General features: G+C 43.4%; 1 protein-coding gene across 1 annotated transcript in view; it reads right to left on the bottom strand.

Annotated features, from left to right (window-relative positions):
* Window positions 1–19,294, bottom strand: part of LPCAT1 (lysophosphatidylcholine acyltransferase 1) — an 80,630-nt gene that overhangs the window by 46,180 nt on the left and 15,156 nt on the right. The window contains exon 2 of the mRNA XM_038770406.1: window positions 1,718–1,860. Coding sequence (XP_038626334.1) covers window positions 1,718–1,860 — 143 coding nt within the window. The remainder of the gene's footprint in view (window positions 1–1,717; window positions 1,861–19,294) is intronic.

The following is a 19,294-nucleotide window of genomic DNA, read 5'->3' as shown; positions in this document are numbered from 1 at the left end:
TTAAACTACCACCTCTTCACAGATGAACTTAATTCTACTTCTCTGGTCGCTTGTTTCCCCATTTTCCCATGACACATTTGGCTCAACATGCTGAATTCTGAACTCCTTATCTCTCTTTACCTAACCATTCATTCACTCATTCATTCAATCGTATTTATTGGGCGCTTACTGTGTGCAGAGCACTGTACTAAGAGCTTGGGAAGTACAACCATCACCCCTCTTGTCGACAACAGCACCTTCTGGATCCCCACAGTTTGAAATCTTGTCATCTTCAATTTCTCACTGTCTTTTGGCTCTTACATTTAAACAACTGCTAAATCCAAGATGTTTTTCCTCTACATTTACCCTGATCTGTCCCTTCCTCTCTTCCCAAATACTACCCTCTTGATTCATGCTCTTGCTAGACTATTGTCTTCAAAACCTCACTGGTTTCCCTACCCCAGTCTACACTGCACAATGATGCTTGGATTATCTTCTTGAAGGTGTTCATTCTCTCCGCTGCTCAAAAACTTCCAATGACTACCTATCTCTGCCCAAGCAAAAACTCCTTGCCACTGGATTCATAGCTCTTTGCCAGGTTTCTCTCTTTTTCACCTTCAGCTGTACTACCGAGTTTGCACTTTTGGTTCTTCCTAAACCCACCTTCTAACTTTAGCACTCTGTCAATTCCTTGCTCTCACTTCTCTTCAATCCTGGAACTCTCTCCGTGCACAAATCCCCCGGCCAACAGGTTCCCATCTTCAAAGTCATCCTAAAATCCTGCCTCCTCCAGAGATCTTCTCTGATTAATTACACCACAGTTGGTTCAACCTATCATGTGCCATGCTTTCCATTTGACCTTTGGGAAGAGAAGTACCAATGAACAAGACTTAAGTCTGCTGCTTTCAGTGTTAGCAGATTAATGACTTATTTGGAGACCCCTAATTTATTTCAATGCCTGTATACAGCAAGCTCTTTGTAGGCAGAGAACATGTCTCAATTCCACAGAACTGTATTCTCCCTGGTGTTTAATACAGTGCTCAGCACATAGTAAATGCTCAGTAAATACCACTGATTGACCATAATGTACTCTCCCAGGTACCTAGTGCTCTGCACACAATAAGCACTCAAATATGACTGAAGGAGTGGAAATTTTAAGCTCCAAATCCACGATCTGCTTAAAACTTGTATGAATACACAAACGGCATTGTAATCTCCACTCTGCATTTATAGAGTAAATCTCCCGCCTATTCCTGTTTGTCGTTGTCCTCCGCTCCTCCCCATCGTCCCAACTCCCTCCCTCTGCTCTACCCCCCTCCCTGCCCCACAGCACTTGGTTCATATATATATATATATATATGTGTGTGTGCATATATATACATATGTGTGTATATATATACATATATACATATATATGTGTGTGTGTGTGTGTGTGTGTGTGCGCTATATGTATATAGCTCTGATTCCATTTATTTATATTGATGCTATTGATGCCTACTTGTTTCATTTTGTTGTCTGTCTCCCCCCTTCTAGACTGTGAGCCCACTGTTGGGTAGGAATTGTCTCTATTTGTTGCCGAATTGTACTTTCCAAGTGCTTGGTACAGTAAGTATTCAATAAATACAACTGATTGAATGAGAGCAGCCTGGTGTTAAAGTGACTGAGGCTTGAGTTATCAGCTCCACATTATCAGTCCCTGATAGCATTCTTCAATAAAACAATCAGTTGAACAACTCACTTTCTCCACAAGGCCAGAGGTTTCTCCAGTTCCTTCTCCGCAGATCCCATGGAAGCAACAAATGCAAATGGCCAGGCCAGGAGCATCATAAAGGCGGCAAACAAGAGTCTGATGGGGAATAGAGTCAGCGTCATGAAGGCAATCTGCAAGAACAGAACGGTTATTCCATTAGCCCGAGAACACTGTCTGATACCGCTAGACTATATGCTCCCTGTGGGCAGGGAGAATGTGTAACAGCCATATTGTAGTGTACTTACCCAAGCGCTTCACACAGTGCTTTCACACGTAAGCACTCAATAAAGTCCGCTGAATTCGTAAATCAAAAAAGCCAACTGAGGAGAAAAATGGCTACGAGAGACTTCCTAATTTACCAAATCAAAAACCTTGTTTCTCGATACACTCGAGCACAAAAACTACCCTGTACTGCAGAACATAAATTTTAATTAGAAATGATGCTCCAGTTGAAGCATGCCTTCTGAAAACTAATCATCTAATTTTATCAACTCTCACCACCTCCACTGAGTCTTTAAAGCTAAATATGTCTTCATATGAATAATTTTAGAGCAAGACGTCTTTTTTTTCTCCCGACCAATTTAACTCAGACCCTTTCCCGAGTCACAGAATCCAAAACTCTGTCACAGGCATGTGATTTCTTGGAGGTTTCGTGCCTGCTTGAGAGAAGTTAATAATGATAATAATAGTATTTCTTAAGCGCTTACTGTGTGCCAGGCACAGTACTAAGCGCTGGGGTCGATACAGGGAAATCAGGTTGGACACAGTCCCTGTCCCACATGGGGCTTACAGTCTCAGTCCTCATTTTGCAGATGAGGAAACTGAGGCACGGAGACGTGAAGTGACTTGCCCAAGGTCACACAGCAGACACGTGGCAGAGCCGGGATTAGAACCCACGATCTTCTGATGCCCAGGCCCGGGCTCTAGCCATTACTCCACGCTGCTTCATTATCGTAATAATGATGATGATAAAAATAGTAATAATAACAGTATTTGTTCAGCGCTTACTACGTGCCAAGCCCTGTACTAAGTCCTGGGTCAGACACAGACCCCATTCCACATGGGGCTCCAAGTCGAAGGGGAAGAGATAACAGCAACTGAATCCCTATTTTACAGATGAGGAAACTGAGGCACTAACAGGTTAAGAGACTTGCCAAAAGTCACAAAGCAGGCAAGTGGCAGAACCGGGAACAGAACCCAAAGGTTTCTGGACTCTCAGCCCTGTGCAATTTCCACGAGACGCAGCGTGGCCTGCCATCTTCCTGCCCTTCTTTCACGGCCCTCAAGCTCCGACACGGCCGTTTTTTTACCGCTCCGCCTGAGGTCGGTCCGGCTAGGCCTCGGACCGGTGTCCCTGTGGGCCTTAGGAGCCAGATCCCGGGGGAAGAGCCAGGCCCAGAGGAGCCTGGATAAGGAGAGTCAGGGTGAAGAACGGCTCCTGGCTATAGAGTGATGCTACAGTTGGAAGAAGAAACAAGCTGCTGAAAGGCCTAGGGTGACAGCCAAGTGGAGAGGGAGAAGCTTGTTTGGGAACAAAGAGCGCTAATGACGGGATAGGACTGACCAATCAATCAATCAATCAATCAATCGTATTTATTGAGCGCTTACTATGTGCAGAGCACTGTACTAAGCGCTTGGGAAGTACAAATTGGCATCACATAGAGACAGTCCCTACCCAACAGTGGGCTCACAGTCTAAAAGGGGGAGACAGAGAACTGAACCAAACATACCAACAAAATAAAATAAGTAGGATAGAAATGTACAAGTAAAATAAATAAATAAATAAATAAATAGAGTAATAAATATGTACAACCATATATACATATATACAGGTGCTGTGGGGAAGGGAAGGAGGTAAGACGGGGGGATGGAGAGGGGGACGAGGGGGAGACGAAAGAAGGGGCTCAGTCTGGGAAGGCCTCCTGGAGGAGGTGAGCTCTCAGCAGGGCCTTGAAGGGAGGAAGAGAGCTAGCGCGGCGGATGGGCAGAGGGAGAGCATTCCAGGCCCGGGGGATGACGTGGGCCGGGGGTCGATGGCGGGACAGGCGAGAGCGAGATACAGTGAGGAGATTAGTGGTGGAGGAGCGGAGGGTGCGGGCTGGGCAGTAGAAGGAGAGAAGGGAGGTGAGGTAGGAGGGGGCGAGGTGATGGACAGCCTTGAAGCCCAGGGTGAGGAGTTTCTGCCTGATGCGCAGATTGATCGGTAGCCATTGGAGGTTTTTGAGGAGGGGAGTAATATGTCCAGAGCGTTTCTGGACAAAGATAATCCGGGCAGCAGCATGAAGTATGGATTGAAGTGGAGAGAGACACGAGGATGGGAGATCAGAGAGAAGGCTAGTGCAGTAGTCCAGACGGGATAGGATGAGACCAGAGAGCCAGCTGAGAGTGGAGCCAAGATGGGGCCACATCCTAGCCACCCAACTGCCAGTCCGAGAGAGGCTGCGTGCAATCATCACCATAATAATAACCGTTCGTAAAATGCTCACTATGTGCACGCACTGCACTGAGTGCTGGGATAGATGCGATCTAATCGGGGCGGGCACAGTCCCTGTCCCACGCCTTAATCCCCATTTTGCAGATGAGGGAACTGAGGCACAGAGAAGTGAACTGCCCAAGGTCCCACATCAGACAAGTGGCGAATTCGGGATTAGAACCCAAGTCCCTTGACTCTCGGGCCCAGGCTCTTTTCCGCTAGACCACACTGCTTCTCTGAAAGTGTCAGACGTAAAGAACGGCCAGGGAAATTGCTCAAGGACAGAGTAGGGAGCAGCTCTGACAAATAATAACTGTGGTATTTGTTAGGTGCTTCCTGGGGGCTAAGCACTGTACTAAGCACTGGGACAGAGCCAAGATAATTCATTCAGTCATATTTATTGAGCACTTAGAAAGTACAATTCGGCAACAAACAGTCAATTGTATTTATTGAGCCCTTACTGCGTGCAGGGCATTGTACTAAGCACTTGGGAAAGTACACATGACAATATAACAGACATTCCCTGCCCACAATGAGCTTACAGTCTAGAGGGGACTAACCAGATGGAACACAGTCCCTGACATACGTGGAGGTCGCAGACTAATGTGGAGGCCAGGTATCTTCACCCCACTTGACAGTTGAGGAAACTAAGGTGCTGATAAGTGACTTGTTCATTCATTCATTCAATCGTATTTACTGAGTGAGTACTGTGTGCAGAGCACTGCACTAAGCGCTTTGGGAGTACAGCTTGGCAACATATAGAGACGGTCCCTACCCAACATGGGCTCACAGTCAATCCATCATATTTCAAGCTCACACGGCAGGCAACTGGCACTTCCTCATTCCCAGATCTGTGCTCTTTCTGCTGGGCTACGGTGCTCCATAGGAGTTCTGTTTTGCCCAAGGAAACTCAGATTGGTTGTTTATTTTGTGGTATTTGTTAAGCGATTACTCTGTGCCAAGCACTGTTTTAAGGGCTGGGGTGGTTGTGGAGCATTTCTCTGTCTAGGCATTATCTGTCTGAGTGTATATCTATTGAGAAACGCTTAGCTAGCACACAGTACCATGAGTTGGTAATCTGTGTTTATAACACCTTGGCCTCCATATCACCCCACAAGAGCCGTAACTATAACCTCTTCAAATTAAATTAGGTCTACCTCTATCGAATGTGTGATTTACTCCAGGCACTAGAGCCCTGCAGTTATTTCTAATTTAAAGACATTTTGGGACAAAAAACTGTTTGTTTATCCCTTTCAACTAAAATTACTGCTTTTAGGTAACTAGAATTCATGTTTAAAGTAAAAAGGTGCAGAGTCTTTTATTTCCTATCAGAGGGCTGGAAAATAAAAATAACAAGGGAAAGGACCTGTGCTTACAACAACTAATGGCTCTGTGCAACTAATGTTAGTTACGATGGTTTACTACATCTTTCCTTCCTCTATGTAGCATTTAGAAAAGAGGGGAGAGTCAGAGAGCATCACCACTTTGTCGATTGGTCTCTCCATGTTATCCCCAAGTACACTCGTTGTGGGCTGGGAATGAGTCTGTTACATTGTACTCTCCCAAGCGCTTAGTACAGTGCTCTGCAGACAATAAGAGTTCAATAAATGTGATTGATTTGTGGTGAAGGGGACTGTGACCTGGGCAGACGAGGCTGGAGCTGTCTGAGAATGATCCGAGAGGGAGGCAGCAAGGGACAACCAAGATGCCTCCCGCCGCCTTGTAAAGCAAAGATCCCAAGTCAGGACCCAGAATGTGGTAATCAGGAATATCCCAGCTCGGACCTCAGAGACAAGGACAGTGCTCTGCACACAGTAAGCACTCAATAAATACGACTGAATGAATCTGACTGCTGAGAATCGAGGAGAGGAGAAAGGGGGGGATACTAGAAGTTACTGAATTAAAAAAAAAAAAGAAATACTGAAGAGTCAGGGGATTGACTGACTGATCTTTCTTCCCTAAGTTTTCCCTCTCTGTTTCTAAGGAACTCCCCAACTACAGATCTACCCAAACCTCTCAAATTTACTGATACTTTCTGCCTTCACAACTTCCTGTGGCAATGAATTCCATATGTTTACTGTGTGAAACCACTGCCAATGGGATTATCTTTAAATATTGAATGTGGGGATATCACGGTCCAAAGGTGATTAGAAACCTCCTGCCGTAGGCCATGGTAGTGAGGCTCACAATAATCCCCCATAAACCTCATCGTAAATGGGTTTGAAATGGCTACCACAGGATGTGTCATATGAATTTAACGGCCGTTTTATAACCCCCTTAAAGGCCCCTGAAGACACTGGTACAGGATATAGCATTTCTACCACTTACAGATCATTTTCACAGTACCTATTATAACTACAGTAAGCTTAACTCATACTACACGCAATTTTCAGTTGAGAAACTTTGAATGAGGGAAACCAACTTGTCGCCAAAACATGAATCTGAGCTGTTAATACCTGATTAAAGGGGCAGGATTTGAAGGTGTGTCTCATCAGTCAGAGAATCGTATTTATTGAGCACTTACTGAGTGCAGAGCACTCTACTAAGCGCTTGGCTTAATAGGCCAAAACATTGTAAATACATTGTTACATGTACATGTTAATACATTGTTTAATGTAACAATAAACAGCCCCATTCCCTGCCCACAATGAGCTTAAAGTCTAAACGGCAGGAAAAGAGGAATTGGTTCAAATCAATGGGCATCTGTTCAAGCCCTCCCCCTGCTCATCATGGCCTCCACTGGCCTGAGGTTTGAAGAAGCAATTTTCATGGGACTCTTCCCTCACAACAACAGTGATTCCTGAAGTAGTTTCAGAGGCCCTGGCCAAAAAGGAAATTTAGGCCTTGCCTGAAGTTTTTAGTCTGCAGGGAAAAATCAATCAATCAGTGGCATTTATTGAGCACTTAGTATGTGCAGAGCACTATGCTGACCACAATTAGCAGACACCTTCCCTGCCCAGAATGAGCTTACGGTTTAGAGACAAGTTTACAGTCTAGAGAAAAGATACAGCAAGTCTAAGGGGCTTCGCTCTGCTTCACAATATTAATTGGGGTATTTTTCAAGTCCATACTAGGCACCAAACATTGTATTACACACTAGAGTAGATACAAGATAATCGGACTACATGTTGACAATCCCTGCCCCACATGGGACTCACAATCTAAGAGGGAGGGAGAGAGAATGGAAATTCAACCCCTATTTTACAGAGGGGGAAACAAGGCACAGGGAAGTTAAGTGACTTTTAGACTGTGAGCCCACTGTTGGGTAGGGACTGTCTCTATATGTTGCCAACTTGTACTTCCCAAGCGCTTAGTACAGTGCTCTGCACACAGTAAGCACTCAATAAATACGATTGATGATGATGATGATGACTTGTCCAATGTCACAGTGGCAGAGCTTGGATTAGAACCTAGGTCTCCTGACTACCACGCTGGGAAGCAGCATGGCTCAGTGGAAAGAGCCCGGGCTTTGGAGTCAGAGGTCATGGGTTCAAATCCCGGCTCTGCCACTGGTCAGCTGTGTAACTTTGGGCAAGTCACTTAACTTCCCTGTGCCTCAGTTCCCTCATCTGTAAAATGGGGATGAAGACTGTGAGCCCCCCGTGGGACAACCTGATCACCTTGTTACTTCCCCAGGGCTTAAAACAGTGCTTTGCACATAGTAAGCACTTAATAAATGCCATTATTATTATTATTATTATCATTATTATTATTATTACCAGGCCTGGGCTCTTTCCACTAGGCTATGGTGTTTCTGATTCTCCCTTCTTCACAGGGCAGCATGAGGACTCAAAGTTTCTCCCTGAACTTTGGGGAGTCCCTGCTTTCCCACCCTCTTCAGGAGCCTGCCAAGCTCTTCGGTGTAGACTGTAGACTTGTTAGCTAATTATGGGCAGGGGACGTGCCTACCAACTTTGATAAACTGTACTCTCCCAAGCGTTTAGCACAGAGTAAGCGCCCAGTAAATACGATTGATTCGGTGAGGGGATGGGAGCTAGTCTTTCCTGGTAGAACAAGATGATGTCCGTCAAGAGATTTACACACCAGCAGATGAAGGTATTCAGCTCCTGCAGGGCTCCACCTGAATCCTGTAGAAAATATTAATTGTGGCATTTGTTAAGTGCTTACTATGTGCCAGGCACCGTACTAAGCGCTGGTGTAGATACGAGAGACTCAGGCTGGACAAAATCCCTGTCCCAAGCATTGCTCACAGCCTTAGAGCGAGGTGGCTGCCTCCTTAGGCCATTTTAACTATCAATCAATGGTGCTCATTGAGAGCTTACGATGTGCAGAGTGCTGTGCTAAGCCCTGGGGATAATATGGTAGAACAAAATTAGATGATACGTTCCCTGCCCATAATGAGTTTAAAGTCTGGAGGGGGAGACAGACACTGAAGGTCATGATTGTCAGAAAACGTATGTTGCAAGTCTTAACTGGGATGTATTTTATAATTACAGACCATAATAATAATAATAACAATGGCATTTATTAAGCGCTTACTATGCGCTAAGCACTATTCTAAGCACTGGGGAGGTTACAAGGTCATCAGGTTGTCCCACGGGGGGCTCACAGTCTTAATCCCCATTTTACAGATGAGGGAACTGAGGCCCAGAGAAGTGAAGTGACTTGCCCAAAGTCACACAGCTGACAATTGGCGGAGCCGGGATTTGAACCCATGACCTCTGACTCCACAGCCCGTGCTCTTTCCACTGAGCCACGCTGCTTCTCCAGTACCATATAGTACTTAAAAATGTTTTACCTACCTTTAATAATGTTATTTTCAAGTACAAATGACATAGGAAAAATGACAATAACTTCACTACTAAATTAACTCTCAGGACCTTCTTCACAAGTTTTTTGTTCACTTTTCACTCAGCGGCTGCGATTGAGGTAAAAAAAATCACAGTGAAACTGGGACGAAACTATCAATCAATCGTATTTATTGGGCGCTTACTGTGTGCAGAGCACTGTACTAAGCACTTATGGCCCACAGCAACTGCATTTTACTAGTGTGAAACAAAACTGAGAGGGAAATGCGACTCCAAGCACCCACCTGAAGTGAGCTCGTTGTGGGCAGCAATATGTTTGTCGTTCTGTTGTCCTCTCCCAAGCGCTCAGTACAGTGCTTTGCACCCAGGAAGCGCTCAATAAATACCACTGAATGAAACTGAAGCACTCACTATGGGAACCAGATGACCACGCAACACAAAATGGCAGATGGCAAGCTGATGGGAATGGAGCTGCAGAAAACCATGGATGCACTAGAAAGAATATTATGTGTGGTTAATCAAAACCGTGGTTGGGAAAAAATGGTTGGGAAGGGAAAGCCAGATCAACATTCATTTATTCAGCAAACAGTTTGAGGGAAGTGCCTCTGATTGCAAATAGGTCTTGCATGCATTGAAAGCTGGGGAGAAGGAAGCCGAAGTTTATTGCACAGAACGTGTTTGTGGCTTCAGAAAACTTTGGGAACCCATTCATTCGAGATTAGATTTAAAAGTGGAGCCTCACATATTGAAAAAATAAGTAAAAGGTCTTTTGAGGACATGGCTTAGTGGAAAGAGCAAGGGCGTGAGCAGTATTTCTGGATCCATCACTTGGCCACCGTGTGACCCTCGGCAAGATACTTAACTTCCCTGTGCCTCAGTTTCCTCAGATGTAAAATGGAGATTGAATACCGCTTCTCCCTCCCACTTAGACTCTGAGTCCTACACAGGACAGGAGCGGTTTTCCATCAGATTATCTTGTATCTACTTTAGGGCTTAATACACTGCTTTTCAGTCAGTCAATTGTATTTATTAAGTGCTTACTGTGTGCAGAGCACTTGGGAGAGTACAATATAGCAAGATAACATACACACTCCCTGCCCACAATGAGCTTATAGTCTAGAGGGGGAAACAGGCATAAATAAAAGAAAAATTATAGATATATACATAAGTGTTGTGGGGCTGGGAGGGGGGGAACGAATAAAGTGAGCAAGTCAAGGCGATGCAGAAGGGAGTGGGAGAAGAGGAAAGGAGGGCTTTATTTGCCAGATTATAAATTGCACTGGAAAAAAGATGTAGGTTATGAGAGGTAAACAAGCCTTCTTACATTTTTCTTTCCATCTTGGGCCCATTTTAGGACATTTTTATGTGCAGGTTCCACATTTCAAGTTGCTTATTTATTTGTCCCTTGGCTTCCTTATGACCACCTTGTTTTTTCCTTCCACCTTGGAGCATCTCACATTTGCTGCCCTCTCCCTAGTCACCCCTGCTACCCTTTTCCTTTTTTTTTTATGGTATTTGTTAAGCGCTTCCCATGTGCCAGGCACTGTTCTAAGCACTGGGGTAGATACAAGGTTCTAGTCTTCCATAATGTAAATGGACAAATACTAAGAATGTCTGCAGAGTACATAGGGGAATTAATGACATGGTTTACATAGAACAGTTGTCAGGCAACCAGACTGACGAGATTCCATGGGATCGTAAGGGAACCAGCTTGTACTTTCCAGGCACTTAGTACAGTGCTCTGCACACAGTATGCGCTCAATAAATACAATTGACTGATGAATGAATGAACCTACCTTTTCCTAAGGGTCGCCAGGTGAACCACAAGTCACTATCGACTGGGAAACACCATGGCCTAGTGGAAAGAGCACAGGCCTGGGAGTCGGAAGGCCTGGGTTCTAATCCTGACTCCACTACTTGTCTGCTGTGTGACCTTGGACAAGTCACTTTACTTTCCTGGGGCCTCATATTCCTCATCTGTAAAATGGGGACTAAATACCTGTTCTCCTTAGACTCTCTAGACTGTAAGCCTCAAGTGGGACAAGGACCCAATTATCTAGTGCTTAGTACAGTGCTTAGCACAGAGCAAGTGCTAACAAATGAAACGACGATATCGATGTATTCACTCCCTCAACAACCGTAAGGTCTTCTTAAAAAAAATCAGAAAATGAAATGCAAGGGCTTTGGGATTAAGAAGCATTTCAAAGCACTGCTACATTGAAATGCTACCTGAAAATTAATACATATTTGCTTAAAGATTCATCTGGCCATATGGGCAGATATCGGCTGATATGATGAAAAGCAAATCAGGAAGGTCCTAATTAGAATTAGGCAGCAGTCATACAAAATTAATCAGACTTCTCTCTTCTTTCTATTCTCTTTCTTCTTGATTTTCAAAGGCATTTGCTTGTAGGAAGAGTAGATCCCTGTCTATGGCATTCAAATGCCCAGCAGCGGAAGTCGGTAAGGAAGAGGAAAGAAACAGAACATAAATGGGCCACAAAAAATGTGGCAGACAGAAGAGAACGTGTCTACTGACTCTAATCTTGTACTCTTCCAAGCATTTTGTTCAGTGCTCTACACACAGTAAACACTCAATAAATACGATTGATTGATGAGACAACTTACTGCAGTGCATAAAGGGTGTAAACTGCCAACTGTGGCCAAATAATTCAGAGAGAAATGCCCTTCACTGAAATCTAGGTCTCTCTTAAACAAGTGCTACTTCAAACCACATTAGTCTAGTGCTGAGCTAAATTCTGAATCCCTGACTTAAAATCCAGGAAATGTTTCAAGTTGGGTTGGAGGAGTAGGGTTGAGAAGGAAAAAAAAAAGGATAGTGAGGACCTGCTTGTTTTGCAATATTAACAAATAATATCAAGTGCCCATATTCCACAGCACTTCGTTGAGAACCTCAAAGGCAAGTAAAGCAGGTGTTTATAAAGTACAGATTCAAAACATTAGAACTATAACAGTTGTCACACACAAGAAATAATTTGAAGGTGAAACTTGTTATAAAGAGAGATCCATTAAAACCATGAAGTGACCTGATCGATCGGAAAAATGATCAGCAGTTCATTGTGGGCAGGCATCAAATCTTCCAATTTGATAATACTGTCCTCTCCCAAGCTCCTGGTAAAGTAGTACCATTGATGAGAAAATGGAAATTTACAGACACCCTAAGCCAAAGCATTCCCACTCATCCTTGAGTGACTCTTGTCTTTTCCCTGGCTTCTTGTAAAACAAAAAACAAAAACACCCCGGCAGTTTCAATGACCTCACGTACATTTGTTTAAAGCACATCTTCATGGGACCTTGGATGAAAGGTATGAAGATGTAACTGTGTACTGATCAAGGTGCTATTTTTTTTTGGAAAAGCCCCTTTCTTAGTGACATTTTTTAATTAGTTTCAAGCATCATCTTTGGAAACCACAGCCAACAAATACTGGGAACTTTAATGGGAGTGACTGTGTTCAAAAACTGCCTCTCTGAAGCGGCCCGAACGAATGGAAAAAGCAAAAAACCAGGAATCAGGAGATTTGGGTTCTAATCCCGGTACCACCACTTGCCTACCATGTGACCCTGGGCAAGTCACCTTACTTCCCTGTGCCTTAGTTTCCTCGTCTGTAAAATGGGATTAAACAACTGTTCTCCCTCCACCTTAGACTGTGACCCCATGTGGGACAGGAACTATGTCCACCCTGATTATCCTGCATCTACCCCCAGCACTTAGGACAGTGTTTGGAACATAGTATCAACCAATCATATTTATTGAGCACTTACTTTGTGCAAAGCACTGTACTAACGCTTGGGAGAGTACAATATAACAGACTTGGTCGACAAGTTCCCTGCCCAAGGCAGTAAGCATTCAAATACTAGAATTATCAATTATTATGAAGCAACGTTCATTATTACACACTGTTGTTCGATAACCAAATATTGGTTGTTTCAGTTCAGTGTCAGACCTAAATGTAAGACCTAAAAAAGGGTGGACAAAAACAGGGCTGTCTAATATGCCAAGCCTCTATCGGTCTTTTCTACACCTACATTCTTGAGGATGAAATGTGGATCTCAAAAGCTGCTGCTAAAATCACCTCCTAGACGATTTCGGAGAAGCATTTCCATCTAAATTAGACTTCGAGCATCAGCTCAGAAAAGTAATACAAACAGAAACAGAAACATAGCTCACACAGATATATATAAATATGCAATGCATATGTATATTTATCCTTTGTGGTCGATGATGGTAAGGGCGATGCTTGATGAAAAAATCCCTTCTTTACATGTAAAAAAAAAATCAAGTTTCTGTGTGTTAGAATGGAAGCTTGTTATGGGCAAGGAACATGTCTGCTGATTCTTCTGCGTTGTACTCTCCCAGGTGCTTAGTACAGTGCTCTGCCCCTTCAATTTACCTTCTGCTTAATATGAACTACAGCTTTAAAAGAAAACAAGTCAGTAATCCTCATTTTTTCAGTCACCAGTACATTTTGTTCCACCCTATGTGCTTAGTCAGTTTTTCAAAGCAACAAGCAATTCACTCTATTATAAACTTTTTCTCTGCTGATGTAAAATAGAGTATGCCGACACGATTCTAATTAAATATGGGGCAATATATAATTTAGATGCAATCAACTAATCATCGGTGGCATTTACTAAGTCATAAAGAGCTTTTCATAACCACTGGGAAGCTAGATATCCAAAATCTAATAAATAAAAATGCCAATTATTATTATATCCAAATGCTCACAGTGCTTTGGATAACAGAAGAAAGAATCGTTCAGTTAGGCCTTTTGGAGGGTAAATGCCAATCACATTCTCCTCTTTTTGATCTCTTTCCAGTCCATATTCTTAGATAAGAGTCACATAAACATGAAAAAAATTTGTGGGCAGGAAACGTGTCCTGTCAACTCCACTATATTGTCCTCTCCCAAGCACTTAGTACAATGCTGTGCACATAGTAAGCGTTCAATAAATACCACTGATTGACTGGCTGTGGTCAGCGCCATAACTGGCAAACTAATGCTAACTTCAAAGTCTATGTCTTGTGCTTTCCTTCTTCCCTCTTGTGAGCCCCACGTGGGACAAGGAGTTTAGTCTTCGGGAGGCAGAACAATTTTAAACCCCATTTTTCTGCTGGGGATACTAAAGCCCAGAGAAGTGACTTGCCCAAGGTCAGTCAGCAAGCAGGTGGGATTAGAACCCAAGTCCCATGCCCCCAGGCCTGCGATGCAATATTGAAAACTGTATCACAGCTGAGAATCTACACCCTAGGTTAAGGTCATTATGAAATGTATTTATTGAGTGGTTGCCGTGCACAGAGCACTGCATTAAGTGCTTGAGTACAATATAACTGAATTGATACGTGTTCCCTGCCCACAAGGAGCTTATGATCTAGAGGGGGAGCCTAACATTAAAATAAATTGTAGATATGTACATATGTGCTGTAGGGCTAAGGGTGGGGTGAATAAAGGGCACTAGACTCTAGACTGGAAGCTCGTTGTGAGCAGGAAATGTGTCTGCTCTACTGTACTCTCCCAAGCGCTTAGTACAATGCTCTGCTCACAGTAAGTGCTTACTAAATACGAATGACACAAGAATCAGGGATACGATCCTGACACGAGAATTTCTGTTTCACTGGCAGGAAAAAATCCACCTGCCTACCAGGTAGATTTTAAAGTATAAGAATGCAATTTCTAGTGAATACCTCCTATCACTGTTAAATAACCTGGTCTGCCTGCTCAATGGAGAACCACAAAGTAGATGCATTTGTGCCAATGTGCATAAGAGTGTAGTGTATAACTGAGATTCTATAAATTATTACTGCTATTAATAGTGCTTTCTCAATCTAGGGGAGGGAAGAGTCTGTTTGCCAGTGTCTGTATTCACTAATATTGATGCAGTCAATGCAGATGGATTTCTTGATGCTATCTTTCTTGATTTCTTGATGCGATCCCCCTTTTAGACTGTGAGCCCACTGTTGGGTAGGGACTTTATATGTTGCCAATTTGTACTTCCCAAATGCTAAGTACAGTGCTCTGCACACAGTAAGTGCTCAATAAATACGATTGATGATGATGATCTTTCTTGGAGCTGCATTTCAAAAGACAAGAAGCACCACACCACTGCCCCGCAACTATTATTACTAGTATGGAATTTGTTAAGCACTCACCACGTGCCATGCACTGTTCTCAACGTGGGGCTAAATACAACTCCCCCCTCTAGATTGTAAGCTTGTTGTGGGCAAGGAATGTGTTTATTTATTATTGTATTGTAATAACAACGGTATTTCTTAAGCACTTACTATGTGCCAAGCACTGTTCTAGGCACTGAGGTAGATACAAGGTATTCAGGTCGGTCCACATGGTGCTCACAGTCTTAATCCCCATTTTACAGATGAGGTAACTGAGGCACAGAAAAGTTAAGTGACCTGCCCAAAGTCACACAGCTGGCAAGTAGCAGAGCCGGGATTGTACTCTCCCAAGCACTCAGTACAGTCCTCTGCACGTAGTCAGCGCTCAATAAATATCACTGGTTGACCGAAATACAAGTTAATCAGGCTGGACACATTCCCTGTCACACAAAGGACTCACTGGAGGCTAAAGTAGGAGGGAGAACAGGTACTGAACCCTCATTTTATAGATGAGGAAACTGAGGCACAGAAAAGTGGCTTGCCCAAAGTCACAGAGCAAGCCAGTGGCAGAACCAAATTAAAATTCAGGTCCTCCCCAGTGCTCTTTCCACCAGGCCATGCTGGTCCTCATGCTTCCTTGCTTAGCAAAGTGGGATTCAGTGGGCAGCCTCCACCCTCATCCCTGTTCAAGAAGAAGCGTAGCTCTGCTTCCTTTGAAGTGAAGACACTGTAAACCTCAGGGCCAAAATCAGCAGTGGCATTCAGCCATCCCACTGCCGCTTCCACCTTGGCTGAAACGCAAACCTTGGTTCCTTTAATTTCAACTGGGAAAGGTCTTGGCCCAAATTACAGTATTAGGAAGCAGAGACCCATAATGAGGATCAGTCCAGTCCACCAAAAGGCAACTCGCCAATATACCGGATCGGTGTTTTACCTTTCCCCATTTGGCATATTCTCCCCAGACCTGGAAAAATTCTGAGGATGACTTTAACCTCCTCTCTTGCCCAGCCCCATTTTGGTCAAAGTTTTAAGTGGGTGGGGAAGTTGTGTGCAGGCAAAACCATCAGTGGGTTCAAAGGGTTTGAAGAGACGATCCACGTCCAGTTTGGGATATAGTGATTCAAATTGGCCGGCTTCAGGCACTGATGAAATTTAACGCCGTCCACTTTCCATATCTCTCGTGAGGCATAGACAGAACCCTAAGGTTGTAAAGAGATGATGTAGTAATCTCAAAAGTGAGGAACCGAGGAGAAGGGTGGCTGTTAATAAAGTCCTCCGGTTTATGAGAGAAGTGTGGGCAATAATAAAGCAAATCCAGAGGCCTGAACACCTCTCTATCTTCCTGCTACCGGAGGAGGCCGACTGATAAAGCAGTTAATCCACAGGCAGCAACCCTTGGATATCAGTTGCGGAATAATTGCAAGCTGGATCAAAAAGGTATAATCACTGAGCGATTTATCCCTCATCATCAATGGAATTTATTGAGCACTTTCTGCATGCAGAGCGCTAGGGAGAGTACAGCAATAACAGAGGCAGTCGACCCATTTCCTGCTCACAACGAGCTTACAGTCTTCCCTCTCTCTGTCCCACAATCCCTACACAGTTTGAGAAGGGGGTCTAGACTATAGTAAGCTCCTCGGAGGAACGGATTATGTCTACCTACTCAACTGAACTCTCCCAAGGTCTCTGCACACAGTAAGTGTTCAATATGATACTCTAATATAATAAGAAATAAAAAATTGACCCCGGAGATGGTAATGCCATGTACCACATCAATACAAGAGAAAAGACAGATATAGAATTAAGGAAACTACACAATGTAGTAGGAGTTGAGAAATTTATTCATGTGAACTTATGGGCAGGGACCGTATCTACCAAGTCTGTTATCCTGCACTCACTCAAGGACTTAATACAGTGCTCTACACACAATAAGCATTCAATGGGCAAATCCACGATGAGTTTAGGCTACAAGCTACTAGACTGTGAGCCCGTTGTTGGGCAGGGACCGTTTCTATATGTTGCCAACTTGTACTTCCCAAGCGCTTAGTACAGTGCTCTGCACACAGTAAGCGCTCAATAAATACGATTGAATGAATGAATGAATACTATATCATACACAGCTCCTGGATGTTAACCTGTTGATACCCTAGCTCCTAGACTTGGTAGCCATTAACTGAATCTGTACCGCAAATACAGAACAGTATGAATGTATGCTACTAGTCATATTGTTGGCTGGCCCGGGGTAAGTATACCTTTGCGAGGTAGAAAAGGTTACATTAGGAGTTTATTTTTACTTGACCCATTTCCACATGAATTTCTGCCAATCTTTATGTGGTAATGTGCGATTAAATACCTTCCAAAATTCCCTTGTGGAGCAAGAAGTTTTAAAATATATCAGTTACTTAAGTGTGGGCAGGGAACACAGCTGCTAATTCTGTAACACTGTACTCTCCCAAGAGCTTAGTATGGTGCTCTGCGCATAGTAAGCACTCAAAAAAATCCCATTGATTGACTGATACATAGAAGGAGCTGGAAAAACTAAACTTCCCATCTCATGGGATCCATTTTCCAGCTATTACCACTCTCTATAACACGATCCTTCGGATTCGAGGTTCAACGATTTGTTTATACCTGTTTATGTTGATTGGTTATTCCATTCTTTCTGTAACTCAATTTGTGGTTACCCACACAACTCTTCTCAAGTTGATTGAATGCCTGCCTATCTTCTTTCCCTGATGTTGGATTATAAACTCTCTGTGGGAAGAAACTATACTTACTCTAAAGTATAAACCAAATGAGGAGTCATATACCCTTTATCAGCTCAAAGAATGCTAAGCCTAACTCTCTCAGTTCTGATAATCAAAAATACTTCTCAATGGGTTCAGTTTGTAAAAACAGAAATGTAAATGACTGGATCGGCATTTGGGGGAATTATTTGGCAAGTATAAAAGCAGTCTGAACATTTAGCATCCTCTGAATTTTACAAGCAGGCACCGCAATAATCCCAGAAATTTAACCGGTATTCAATAAACGGAAAATATAGGGAAACTGACAAACTTGCACCTTTGCTGCTAAATTGTGTCATCACTCCTGACATTTCCTCCTTTAACATTTTGAAACTTAAAACACTGACAGGAATTAGTTTAGTAAGAAAACTTCACTGTATGTGGCAAACGGTAAAATACATCGACAAACATTTAGGAGAGTGAAAAGCCTTCAGGATGGCTAAAAAAAAAAAAGACTCCTAACAGGGAAGGTATATCCTCAGACCGAGTTGGCCTCTAGTCTTTTCGCCTCAACTGTAAATCTTGCTACCCATACTTAATCCAGCAAATACAGTGCGATTTATGTTTTCAGAAATAAAACCATATTCAAGCAATTAATTCACCACACTAAAATGGAGGAAATACTTGTATATAGTTTGGCTTTTTTACCGTTATCAATCCTTATTGAGCACTTGCACAGTGGAGAAGACTGAACTAAGCCTTGCGAGTACAAAAGGTTGAAAAGACACAATGCCCATAAAGATCTTAGAATCTAGCCATCGTTTGGCTGGCATATTCATCAATGAACACCTGTGTTTCACAATATGGGAAAGCACTGGATTGCCAAGCGTCTAATGCTAAAGGTGGCTAGTGTTACTTCCTGGAATGAGATTGTTAACTCTTTCGGGCCAAAAATAAAAACTAATAGCAACAATAGTGGCATTAAGTGCTTCCTTTGTGCACGTCACTGCACCAAGTGCTGGGAGTGGATAATAATTAATAATAACAATTGAGGCATTTGTTAAGCGCTTACTATGTGCCAGGAACTGTTCTAAGCGCTGAGGTAGATACAAACAAATCGGACTGTCCCACATGGGGCTCAGTCTTAACCTCATTTTGCAGGTGAGGGAACTGAGGCACAGAGAAGTGAAGTGACTTGCCCGTGGTCACACAGCAGACAAATGGTGGAGCCAGGATTAGAACTCAGGTCCTTCTGACTCCCAATAATAATAATAATAATAATGGCATTTTATTAAGGGCTTACTATGTGCAAAGAACTGTTCTAAGTGCTGGGGAGGTTACAAGGTGATCAGGTTGTCCCACGGGGGGCTCACAGTCTTAATCCCCATTTTACAGATGAGGTAACTGAGGCCCAGAGAATTGAAGTGACTTGCCCAAAGTCACACAGCTGACAATTGGTGGACCCAG

Source organism: Tachyglossus aculeatus, chromosome X3, assembly GCF_015852505.1.
Source record: "Tachyglossus aculeatus isolate mTacAcu1 chromosome X3, mTacAcu1.pri, whole genome shotgun sequence".
NCBI classification, from domain to species: Eukaryota; Metazoa; Chordata; class Mammalia; order Monotremata; family Tachyglossidae; genus Tachyglossus; species Tachyglossus aculeatus.
This window is presented reverse-complemented; position numbering and strand designations above follow the sequence as displayed.